We start from the raw sequence: 12,202 nt of genomic DNA, 5'->3' as shown, positions 1-12,202 counted from the left end.
ACCGGATCAGAACCGCGACCCTCGTAGAAGATACGGCGAGAAACTCAGAGGGCTGATCTATGGGTTAGGTTGCTCAGTCCTTGCCGAGTTTGACGAGTATGGTTACCGGGGTCCCTAAGCCGGCTCTTAGTTTTAGAGCTGAAGGTGCTTAAACAGAAGATTTATTGGATCTGATGGATCCGTAAGGCCAAACAGATTTCTCCTTTGTAACCATCGAGAGTACATAATATCTCGATATTTGTAATATAAAAAAATTGTTTTAAGCTTAGGTAGCTGATAAGGAGTAACTTGGGCTACTTTTTTAGACTAGCTTCGCCCTGCGACTTCACTCGCGGTACGATAATAACCGCGGGTAACATCGCGGGACTCAGCTATCAATAATAAAATTTAATGTTTCCGAAGCGAAGCGAGGGCGGGTTGCTAGTAAAACATATATTTGTTCGATAGGGAGACAGCGTCAACTTCCTGTCTGTTTTTTTTCTTTATTGCACAGACACGTGATCGAGCTGACGGCCCACCAAGTTTTAAATGCTTACTGATGACCATAGACATAACTCAACATTAGACTTGAGCTGTCTCCATTGTGTAGTATTTTTTTATGGTTAGATTCATATTGCACGATGTTGTTTCTTCATTGTAGAAGTATGTAAAGTTAAAGAATGTACTTCATTAGAAAAAAATTGTATCTGCTTTTTAGATTTGAAATCTTCATAAAACCGCATTACTCTATTCAAGTACATCAGGCCTCTTATTCTTTAGGCGACAATGATTCTTAGAGTCCTATGGTATATTTACTATCTACTATTTTTTATCACTGGTGGTAGGACCTCTTGGGAGTCCGCACGGGTAGGTACCACCACTCCGCCTATTTCTGCCGTGAAGCCGTAATACGTTTCGGTTCGAAGGGTGGGGCAGCCGTTTTAACTATACTGAGACCTCAGAACTTATATCTCAAGGTGGGTGGCGCGTTTACGTTGTAGATGTCTATAGGCTCCAGTAACCACTTAACATCAGGTGGGCTGTGAGCTCGTCCATCTATATAAGCAATAAAAATAAATAAAAAAATGTCATATATCTGTTATGAAGCTGTTGCGTGGGGTAACTGGTAATCTCTTTAACTCAGACACCAGTATCTGATGCTGTAACATAGACTCATCAGCAAGTCTGCTCTTTCAAAACATTATAATTAATAACTTAAAAAAATGCATGTCAATTCCAACACGCCACTGAAGTTAATCTCTTTAATTATGATAATCAGTGAATATACAATAGTAAATAAACATATTTCTTATACTTACATAATAATATATGTATAGCAATGCAATATTTATATTCATGTTGTCTTTAGGTACATGTTGCTATGTAAATAATTATTATTTTGAATTATTTTGTTAAGATGACTAACAGAATTTAAAATAGTTAAAATAAATGACTAGATAATTTTGCAAGGAAATTTTGTCATCTCTAGAAGTTGATCTACTTATCTGATTAAATTTACCTTTTTATATTACTTAATATAAGCCATTTAATTTAAGGTCTTACTTATAAATTTGAACTGAATTTTTTTAAAGTTTATAAGTTTAGCCAAAGGCCATAGCTATTTAATAGATTTCTGCTTTGTCCAGAAGCTTATCTTCAATTGAACGCTGAATATTTGTTTTTGCACCAACATAATGTAACTTTTAAAAGTACTTTTTTATTACTATAAATGGTCAGATAAGACGCTCACAACCTACTCTAGGTTGAGTGGTCATCAAAGGTTGTAGTATGCTTATGACTGCTCCAGCAATCTCTGTATGTGTATGGTAAATATTTTTGCTAATTATAGAATTTGACTGTTTTGTGAATGTACTTTTTTCTATTATGTGCAGCAAAATTTTAACACACTAAGATTATTGAGGTGATACACCTGGTGCTTTAAGCTATAAGTGGTAAATTTAATACTAAAATCATATATATAGATCAATATATTCATTTCATAATTGAAAAACTTAAACTAAAAATTCTTATTTAATTCGCACTTTCACAAGCATCCACCCAGTCATTATATACATCTATTGGCTCAGACAAAACATTTGTTGTTGTTTGGAAATCTTCTAAACAAACTCGACACTGTATTCGCGCAGTATTCCTTGCGCGATCCCTGAAAAGAGGTAAGAGTTTGTGTTCTTTAACATTTCTGTGAAATTACATATTCTAACTTCCGTTTATGGAGAAAAAAAGACTACTTAAAGAATTTTATAAGACCATACATTTTTACTTCGCAGGATTTTTCATGATTGCAAAACGGACAGTTAAATTGCTGATCCAGTGCCTCGGTAGCCTTTCGTTTTGGTGGTGGCTTCCTTTTTGATTTTCGACGTCCCATACCTAAAATTTAAGTAGTAGGTAATTAGCATTTCAGTTGTTAGTTATTTTAAAATAAAATTAAAAAGCAGTTTTGATATTTATATTTGAGCTTATAATAGGTGAAAATGTCTTAAAGCGAAATATGAGCGTACTTGTTGCTGATTTAAATCTAAAAACAACAGTCGAATATTCAATAAATTCAGATGTCGTTTTTTTGTTTGGATCTTTGACAAATTGACAGTGACAGTCATATATAAGACATTTTTAAACAGGTGACAGTAGGTAATTGATAGGTAGGTAGGTACCGTATATTTTTTTTTGAACAGGCTAATTTTTTTTCCTTCTCATTTGAAGTCCTTTAAGTCAGTGATTCTCAAACTTATATCTTTTACCGCCCCCTTTGAAAATCAATTATTTTTCAGCGCCCCCCATTTTTTATACACCCCTAAAACTTTAAAACCACAATTTCATTAATTTAATGAATAAATGTGCTTACAGGCACAAATGCCTAAACATTAAAAATTTCACTTAAAGTTTAAGTGAAATTTTTAATGTTTAGGCATTTGTGCCTGTAAGCATGAACTTTTATTCGTGTTGAGCGATGCACTGATGTTGAAGTCATCGTGGCCTAAAGGATAAGACGTCCGGTGCATGCGTGTTGAGCGATGCACCGATGTTTGAATCTCAGGCGGGTACCAATTTTTTATGAAATACGTACTCAACAAATGTTCATGATTGACTTCCACGGTGAAGGAATAACATCGTGTAATAAAAATCAAACCCGCAAAATTATAATTTGCGTAATTACTGGTGGTAGGTCCTCTTGTGAGGCCGCGTGGGTAGGTACCACTGCCCTGCCTATTTATGTGTAATGCGTTTCGGTTTGAAGGGAGGGGCAGCCGTCGTAACTATACTTGAGACCTTAGAACTTATATCTCGAGGTGGGTGGCGCATTTACGTTGTAGATGTCTATCTATGGGCTCCAGTAACCACTTAACACCAGGTGGGCTGTGAGCTCGTCCACCTAACTTGGCAATAAATAAATAAAACTTAATTAGTCTAGGAAATGCATTTCATATTCACATGTAATCAATCTAGTAAATAAATATGGCCTTAACAATTTTAATCAACTCCAGGAGATTTTTTTTGGCTTTATAACTTTAAATAACTAAGCATTTTCTTAACTAGCTCTCTCTCCCTCCTCATTAGGCTTGTAATGAAAAAAATATACAAAACAAAATCAATTTTTGCTTGAAATGGTCACCACGATACATATTGTAAAACACTTGCATTGTATGTAATTTTTTTATTTTTCAGCCCAGAGATCTTCTGCTCTACTTTGCACTACATTATAGTATGGGTAATGTATGGAGGGTAGAAGTAAGGAGTAAGGAGCACTATCTTGTATATGTGACAAGTTGAAAAAGTGTCCACCTGCAAACAAAAAGTTATAGTTGGAAGTATCACCGAAATAGCGCTAATGATTTCGTGATCACGTGATCAAAGCATTAAGAGCATCTTACTTCGAAAACACCTGCAGTGCTCACACTAGAAAAATTATCACGATTTATGAGTAGTTTGAGGTAGTTTTCCAATTACAGCACAAGAGCGCATTATGCGGCATAATGCTCAACTAAGCTTCAGCATAATTCGGCATTGTGCGTCACTGAGTCGCATTATGCTCTTGTGCTGTTGTAACTGGAAAACTACCTGATACTCCGAGAACTCTCCTGCCCATTCTTTGGTAAATGGTATAATTGCCTTTTTCTATTTGCCCTTGCCATGGACTAAAAAAACCCATTTAAACCAAAAGTTGTTATATTGTCTATGCTTCGTATATTCCATTCAATTTTCCAAATAGAAGCAAAATTAGAAATAAGATCCGTTAAAAATTTATAATTCGTGAATTAAAAATATAGAATTTTAAATAGTTCAAACTAGCAAAATGGCACATACCTTTTATTTAATATGTCTGCTTTGTATTTTTGGCGTAAGAAGTGAGTAAATAATATGTTCAGAACAATGTATGGGTGACGCCCCAGTACTAAATTTTAACATTAACATTTTTACTATTTTAGTTACTACCGTTTCATCAGAATGTAATATTCCAATTGTATTGAGGAATACTTGGTTTTCTTTTGAGAATGGACGACAAACTGTAACTGATATTAATGCCAGCGATATGACCGGCAGGTAAACAACTTTCTCGTATGATAAATTTGGCTTAACGTCAACTTAATTGAAATGTAAAATTATTTTCAGAGGAGTGTGTGTGAATATCAAAGCGGAATTCCGGGTGAACTACACAATGGTGTTCCAATATACAAACTGTTATTATTGTGTTAAACTTATTGTACGAACTGTAAATGTTTTGGAGAAAATTGAAACTCCCTGTGTAGGGTTAGATCCAGATGAAGAACCAACTGTTGACAGAGTGTGTAGAGGCTTAAACCCTGATCAGAACCTAATTACGTTATTTTCTGAAAATTATGTGCCGGTTAGTATTTTTATTAAGATAATTAGTCTTTTTATATTATGATTGTTTGTTATAGTTTATTACATTTAGTTTATTGTTTATTTTATAATGGTTTATTATCATTATTCTGCAATTTATACTGGTTAATAGAACAGAAATATGTAATACTAGAATCATGAACCTATCAAACTGATTTAATAATAAAATGTTTTAGGTCAACTGCCGTTCTTCTCTTGAGGGTGTATGGCAATTTGCATACCAAAACCGTTTTCGTTTCACTGGAGAATGCAATCATCCTGATGCCCAGATCAAATCCTGTCAAACTGCCGGAACTCAGTTTCTTATTACTAATCAAAAGTTTAATATAACATACAGGAGATGCCAAGGAATGTCTAATACTTTTGATGGTGTAGTTGAATACAGTTGTTTAGGTAAAATAATGTATTTTAAATCCATTATGTTGGAAGTAAGGGTAAGAATTGTCTTATTTTTATTGAAAGCTATTGATCTGCAGGTCATTGGTTTGTGGATAAGAATCACTTCTTTGCTGTCGCAAACACTAAGGAATCTCGTAAGGATGAGAAATACCGTTGTTTCCTCAAGAACAGAGATGATGACCTATACATTGGTGCATCCATCACTCCCGAGTGTAATACCCTGAAAACTGTGGAGAAATCACCCGAAAGATACAGAGTAACTCCTGTAAAGGTAAATAACAATGAATTGCGAGTAATGAAAGATTAATTTTGTATATTTTGTTTAGCAAACAATTGTTAATAAAATAATTATATATTATTTTATCAGGCTGAAGTAGTAGAACCAGGTTGTCGCTTGCCACAGAACTTCTCTGGAGAATGGGTGAATACAGCCAATATTGATGCTGATGTATTTATTAATGAAACTCATATAATTGAAACATATTATCCCGATGAAGGCAGATACAGAAGAACTATTTATGTTTGCAGGTAAAATTGGTATTTAAATACACAATACTAGGTAGGTGAGAAACTTCCTCAACAAGAAATTCTCAAGAAGTTGAAGAGAAATGTAGTTATCAAATAGTTATGTATGATATTTGAATTGAGTTCCTTATTACAGAGAACAACGGGATACTCGTGTAATGATGGCTCGTCTCACTGTTGATGGTTGCCAGAAGGATTACATATGTTTTGATTTCGTACCAAGGCATCACAATATCATACGGTACTTTTCAGGTTTATTAGTTCATTTATTTCAAATCGTTAAAATGAATAGCTAATTGAAGTATTTAATTTTTTCTTAGGTATCGCAAAGGATTGGCCATGATTCAGAGCAACTTTCACACTGTGTGTTCCTGGGTACAGTTCCCGAATAAACAACAGTGGCGTTACGATATTTTTCTTAGGAAAGATCCATCACCTATTCGTTGCCCTGTAGCTGGAAAATTCAATTTTACCCAAAAAGGCGATGTAAAATTTGAAACCAGGATTCTCGGTGGAGTTACTTTGAGTCCTCGACCTAATTTGTATTGTAAAATCAATATAAGTGACTTCTCTGTGTGTGATTTTGATCAGAAAACTATACAAATAAAGGAAAATTATTGTCTGACAGTAGATTATTTGGGAAGACCAGTGGATATATACAGTGACCCAGATTACAAAATGAAATGTATTGGATATTGGAAGGAGAATTTGAAGTCATATTTGATAACATTTGATGAGTTAGATCCTTTCTCTAAATACAGGTGTTGGGTGTATCAAAGAGCTGATTTAAACAGGTGAGCTATGGTCATTCCATATAAAAAACCTTGCTTTTTTCTTCAAACATTTGAAATGGATTCTAAACGTAAACATTTGTTTAACCTTATCCTGTATATTACTGATGATTCACGGGCAATAATGAACTTTTACCATTACGTGAGCGTTGTCTGCCATCAATGGCAATTAACAAAGTATACTTGCCATATTATACCATACTACTGGTGGTAAAGCCTCTTGTGCCGCATGGGTTGGTACCATCACTCAGCCTATTTCTGCAGTGAAGCAGTAATGCGTTTCGGTTTGAAGGGTAGGGCAGCCATTGTAACCATACTGAGACCTTAGAACTCATATCTCAATGAGGATGGCGGCATTTACGTTGTTGATGTCCATAGGCTTCAGTAACGTCTTAACCCCAGGTGGGCTGTGAGCTCGTCTACCCAGCTATGCAATAAATAAATAAAAAAGCATGCAAAAATAAAGATCATGTAAACAAAAGATTGATGTATTATTATTTTTTGCAGAGTGTTAATGTCACAAGCCTTAGGTCCATACTGTGATTTAAAACAGGATGTCACATCATGGAATTACACAGAGGGGGCTGCTGTCGCCGTAGAAATGGAAGAATACGAGAGAGAAAGAGACCAGTGTCCTATGCATTTTGACGATGGCAGCGACCCTTGGAGTGCAAAAGAAAGCCTAATTCGAATTCTAACATACTCATATTGGAGTTCAAGCAGTGCCACTTTGCTAAGTATCAGTTTATCATCACTGATAATGGTGGCCTTAACTTTTGTAATACAATGATGTTAGTAACTTAGTTTAGATTGATTAAGTTGCATATGTTATAGTGTGTTACTAAAATGATGAGTTCTGAATATTGTACTAATACAATTCATACCATTTCTACTTTTCAAGAATTGAAAAATATTAAAAGAATAATAATATTTCTCACAGCTCTTTAAAGATGTATGTAAAGTAATAGATAACATAGGCGACTGTTGCATTTATGTATGCCGTTGGACTCATATATTTTCCCAATTAACAAACTACAGAATCTCAAGTGTGACATAGTCATAAATTATGTGCCTTAATGTGCAATTTATTCATACGTATAGTTATAAGTATGCATTATATTTAATCAATCTTACCACTCTTGTAGGATTTCAACTGAATATTGCACTCCCGGTAGCTATAGATATATATATTTTTATGATTGAAGTATTACTGGTGGCCTAGAGGCCTTTCCAGTTTCACCTGGATAGGTGGGCGAGCAAAGGCTCAGCCAGAAGGTGTGGGATTTGCTGCCCGAGCCCCTCCGAAGGAGACTTAACAACTCAAGAGCAAAACTGCTTCGCGAATGAATCTACTACCGGATTGGAATCGCGACCCGCTGAGAAGATCCGGCGAGAAACTCAGCAAGCTGATGCATGGGTTAGGTTGCACGTCGACCTCTTTGTCGAGTTCGACAAGTACGGTTACCGGAGTTCCTCTAACCTGCTCTAATGTTAGAGTTGAAGGTATCTAATGCAAGAGTTAGGACGTGTCCAGGGCGATGACGGTGACGTGCTTCTGCGTGATCAGAATTCGGAGAGTAGTATTATCATGACGAGCTCTATTTTAAGAATTGTAGAATGCTGTAAAATTGAATAAGATTTAAATACTTGAGGTTGTCAAAAAAGCTTTCTATATTATTTTGTTCCATGTGGATTATACGTTCATATGTCAACTGGTCGTTTTTAAATGAATATATAGATATCATTTTAGTAATTCATCCAGATATTAAAAAAATCGATATGAAATTTCAATGTCAGTGATAGTATTTACTAATAGTACTAGTAATAGCATTTAGTAAATTTGGATCTGATATAACCATGTTATATTTAAAATTTTATAAAATATATAACATCCACTATCCAAAAATAATGTGACCAGTTCATTCCCAATTTACACCTTACAGTCAAGCGTTCTTGGTTAAATTGAGTAATTTTTTACATAATGCCAATTGTCACACAATTAGGACTGTTTCAAGTTCTGACAATCTGCAAACAATGTGCCTTAAAATATCAATAATAATTAAAATAAGTATTTTAGGCTCTATACTTTTGTTTATTGCAGTTTTTAACCAAATGTAGTTTTAAATAATTCTGTACAATTCTATATTTCCGTCCAAATTATATACTATATAAATTGTAACTATATTACGTTTTTTGTTTTTTAGTAATTAGTTCTAATTTTCCAAATTTGATGATAGTTTTGATTTTAAGGTCATAATCTTTTATCTTTTTTTTATTGTATTCAAAGGCAGCTACTTAATACATTCTCATTGAATCCGTCCAATGATAATATTTTCAAAATATTATATTTTAGCTGTAAGTTACGGATCAAATAAATAAGACTAAACATAAATATAGTTGTATTATTTAAAGGCATAGCACTATTATAAATACTTTTTATTTCACATTTCACAAACTTATATCCATAATAAGTAACTCATTTATTACTTTTTATACAGTGGAACTAAGGTTGCACTGTTCATGAATATTGTGGCTTGTATCACCATGTCGTCCTCACATTTTCTCTTCTATCCTGTATGTATTATCCTTTGTTCATGGACATCACTATGTAGAGTAGTGGTACTTCTGAGCCATTCTTGAGAAAACTAACATTACCATTAATTAACCTACTACAGACCTTTTTCTGCAAGATCAGCACATTCTAGTTCAAGCCCAACATTACAATACAAAGTTCAGTTCTCTAGACTCACGGTGAATGGTGGCATTCTAGTTAGTTTGGTACTTGAGTGCCATTTCCAGCAGATGGGCATACATTACTAATACAGGAAAAAATACATATAGGATATATAGTGGTTATCTTAATTACCAAAAAAAATTATAAAATATAAAAACTTTGCTGCAATTTGATTTGAAATTTTAGTCTGTTAGTACTTTTCACATATTTACAATAGAAAATTGTATCCTTTGCTGTTCATGATTTTATTTAGTCCAAGAAACTTTTGGAATATCAAAGTGCTCTGTCAAACTGTCAAGGTGTTGATTAAATTTTTCCACTCTCTGCTTATGTGTCATCTCAGCCTTTTGTAATATTCTTTGTTTTTGCTGGAAACAAGGTAAAGTAATATTAATGATGAGGATTTTTTAATAAATTATATTCTCAAAATGTTTTTGATGTTTAAAGCCATGTCAGCCTAGAAAAGGACCCCAATCTCTTCCTGTGGTGCTTGTTAAAAGTCTCCGGAATTTACTGGAGAACGGGCCCCAGTGTTCTTGGTGTACTATAACAAAATATTGCATTCACCAGTAAGAATTCACTGGTAAGCTTGTTTCCCCATTTAAGCAAGTGGAAATTCTCAATTAAAAGGCCAGGAAATAACCACAATTGTTTTTACATTTTCAATAAGGTTCTTGAAATAATATAATTTTTCACATTATTTCACATACATTGAAGTATAACTAAGGTTATTTAATTTATTAGAACAATTTATTATTTATTAATAACATGTACTTTTAGGTTAGGAATATTATGTTCTTTTTTTTTGATAATTAAATTGTGTGTTATTTATTAGAGTTATATAGTATTTCTAAAATGTATCTTGTGTTGTGATCTAGGTGTTGTTCACCATAAACTTCTACTATGAAAGAATAGAATGCCTAATAAAAAACACTTATAAAAAGATTGCATACACTGTAATTGTTGATGGAAGGCTGATATAACTGCTACCAGCTTGCCAATTTATTATTGGGTGGGCCGTGAGCTTGTCTGTTAAGAGCATTAAAACATACCATTTTTTCCTGCATATTTTGATATGCAATCTCGGCTTTGGTTCTTCGATCGACATTGGTTGGTTGCTGGATTTGTTGTTTTATTTCTTTTTCTACTATCTTTTCAGTTTCTTTTTTGGCTTTCTTTTTCTTTCTCTTCTTAATTCCAGAATTATCTTTTATTTTCAGCTGTGTCTTGTTGACACAGGCATATTCGTCATCATCACCCATTTGAATAAAATATTGATTCTTTTGTTTGAGAAATAGAACGTAGGGACGTTTTAATTGGTTAGTATTAATTTAGGTTGTAATAGAAAACTTAAAAAATATACACTATGTTATGTTAGAGGTTTCACAATCTTATAACCTGAATTTATTAAAATTTATTTGTTTTGCTTTTAGTGTTTAATTTTTAGTTTCATTTAGATTCATCAGGCAAAAGAAATATAGAACTTACAGCCAATTTCATGTAAAAAAAGGCGAAGCCATTTAAGCAAGCGATTAAGGTATGAAGTAGAAAGAAATGAAATGGGATTAGATGATACGAAATGAGATGAAATAATCATTCAGGCAAAAGTTGGAACATCTCGAGATTTCAATGCATTATTTGAACATTTCGGGCAGCTATTTCTGTTTTACTACTTCTCTTTAAAATAATATCATTTGAAAAAGTTCTAGATATAAATTTAATAGTTTATTTTTTTGTGATTCAACGTGAACTTGTTAATTGATAACCACATGTCAGCGAGGCAACAATAAATAATATTTTGTGATGTGCCAAGCTGCGATTGAAGAAACAAACCATGAATACGTAATATATACATATAGCATACACATAGCACAATATATATATTTTTTAAAACAGAAGGGCCGATTGCTATTAGATTATTAATAGAAAAAAATAAGATTTTGCTGTGTGGTGTCCATGAATAGCTTCACCCTCTTCACCTTCACTCTCTTCCCGCTTCGGGATTCACTGAAGAATGGACATTAGCATTCTATGCGTGTTATACGAAAGTTCGGGTAGTCTTACACAATTGATTGAGATTTCAAGTGTGTGGCTACTTTTACGTTTTGGCCCTGGAAATTTTTAGGACGGGGTAAGTTTTGAGATCGTATGTTAGAGCCCATATAATTCGTTTGTAAGTATGAGAAAACGTTCTTTTTTTTTCCTACCTAAGCTGATAGCCTTGAGATGCTATTTCAGCGTAACCTTAACTAGTAGGTGAGCTTACGGGGCTCAAACCGGAGTGATGCTAACACTGACCCTAGCAAGAGCAGTGCTTTGGAGAATCTACCACCGGATTGGAAACGCGACCTACTAGGTATTATGTTTGAGTAGCTAATTTAAATTTAAAATTGGAATATTATGTTCCATAGATTTTTTGAGAGTCAAACCTGGATAAGCGAGAGTTCAAGGGAGCACAATCTCATTCTCGCTTATAGAGGTGTCTCACTAACCCGAATTTCTCGCTAATGCATTCATTTCGCGATTTTCCGGATTCAAACGCATTAACTATTTTAAGTTGATCACTTAATGACAGTACTTTAATTTTCCGTTTTGACATGATGCAGAACAGAACTTTCCTTCGCAATTTATTAACGATAAACTGAGTAAATCCGACAAACAGGCACACGTGTCCATTCGAAAAGAATGCGATAAAATAACAACATTATTTAGTTCCACGAAATAGAATAGGTTCAATATTGACGAGAAAACAATGCAAAACAATGGTAGGAAGTTCCACGAAAATTAAGAATGAGTCATAAAATAGCAGATGTTAAATTTGTAATTTGTTTTGTCATTTGTTCCTCCTAAATAATATAAATAAATAAAGCTCGACTGTCGCTTATAGAGG

At 33.7% G+C, this 12,202-nt stretch overlaps 3 protein-coding genes across 3 annotated transcripts; 1 reads left to right on the top strand and 2 right to left on the bottom strand.

Annotated features, from left to right (window-relative positions):
• Nucleotides 1–1,952: 1,952 nt before the first annotated feature.
• On the bottom strand, nucleotides 1,953–2,654 carry LOC101744098 (transcription elongation factor 1 homolog). Its single transcript, XM_004931915.4, has 3 exons — nucleotides 2,502–2,654; nucleotides 2,253–2,370; nucleotides 1,953–2,143 (listed from the first exon to the last, which is right to left on the bottom strand). The coding sequence occupies exons 2-3, from the start codon at nucleotides 2,366–2,368 to the stop codon at nucleotides 2,011–2,013; spliced, it is 249 nt and encodes an 82-aa protein (XP_004931972.1). The 5' UTR covers nucleotides 2,369–2,370; nucleotides 2,502–2,654; the 3' UTR covers nucleotides 1,953–2,010.
• A 1,503-nt stretch (nucleotides 2,655–4,157) lies between these two features.
• On the top strand, nucleotides 4,158–8,970 carry LOC101744240 (uncharacterized). Its single transcript, XM_004931916.5, has 9 exons — nucleotides 4,158–4,346; nucleotides 4,428–4,542; nucleotides 4,612–4,846; nucleotides 5,040–5,256; nucleotides 5,340–5,533; nucleotides 5,630–5,790; nucleotides 5,924–6,028; nucleotides 6,108–6,581; nucleotides 7,086–8,970. The coding sequence occupies exons 1-9, from the start codon at nucleotides 4,295–4,297 to the stop codon at nucleotides 7,366–7,368; spliced, it is 1,836 nt and encodes a 611-aa protein (XP_004931973.2). The 5' UTR covers nucleotides 4,158–4,294; the 3' UTR covers nucleotides 7,369–8,970.
• Nucleotides 8,971–8,997: 27 nt separating this feature from the next.
• Nucleotides 8,998–10,898, bottom strand: LOC101744384 (protein FAM32A-like). The gene is made up of 2 exons (XM_004931917.5): nucleotides 10,365–10,898; nucleotides 8,998–9,680 (listed from the first exon to the last, which is right to left on the bottom strand). Exons 1-2 carry the CDS (start codon nucleotides 10,572–10,574, stop codon nucleotides 9,558–9,560), a joined length of 333 nt encoding a protein of 110 aa, XP_004931974.1. The 5' UTR covers nucleotides 10,575–10,898; the 3' UTR covers nucleotides 8,998–9,557.
• Between the last annotated feature and the right edge of the window lie 1,304 nt (nucleotides 10,899–12,202).

This window comes from Bombyx mori, chromosome 22 (genome assembly GCF_030269925.1).
Source record: "Bombyx mori chromosome 22, ASM3026992v2".
NCBI classification, from domain to species: domain Eukaryota; kingdom Metazoa; phylum Arthropoda; class Insecta; order Lepidoptera; family Bombycidae; genus Bombyx; species Bombyx mori.
This window is presented reverse-complemented; position numbering and strand designations above follow the sequence as displayed.

Coding starts and splice junctions, on each gene's coding strand:
- LOC101744098 (XM_004931915.4), bottom strand. CDS start 2,368: ATGGGACGTCGAAAATCAAAAAGGAAGCCACCACCAAAACGAAAGGCT. Junction 2,144..2,252: donor AAATCCTGCGAAGTAAAAAT/GTATGGTCTTAT, acceptor ACCTCTTTTCAG/GGATCGCGCAAGGAATACTG.
- LOC101744240 (XM_004931916.5), top strand. CDS start 4,295: ATGGCACATACCTTTTATTTAATATGTCTGCTTTGTATTTTTGGCGTA. Junction 5,534..5,629: donor ACAGAGTAACTCCTGTAAAG/GTAAATAACAAT, acceptor TTATTTTATCAG/GCTGAAGTAGTAGAACCAGG. Junction 6,029..6,107: donor AGGCATCACAATATCATACG/GTACTTTTCAGG, acceptor ATTTTTTCTTAG/GTATCGCAAAGGATTGGCCA.
- LOC101744384 (XM_004931917.5), bottom strand. CDS start 10,574: ATGGGTGATGATGACGAATATGCCTGTGTCAACAAGACACAGCTGAAA. Junction 9,681..10,364: donor AAAATATGCAGGAAAAAATG/GTATGTTTTAAT, acceptor CCTTGTTTCCAG/CAAAAACAAAGAATATTACA.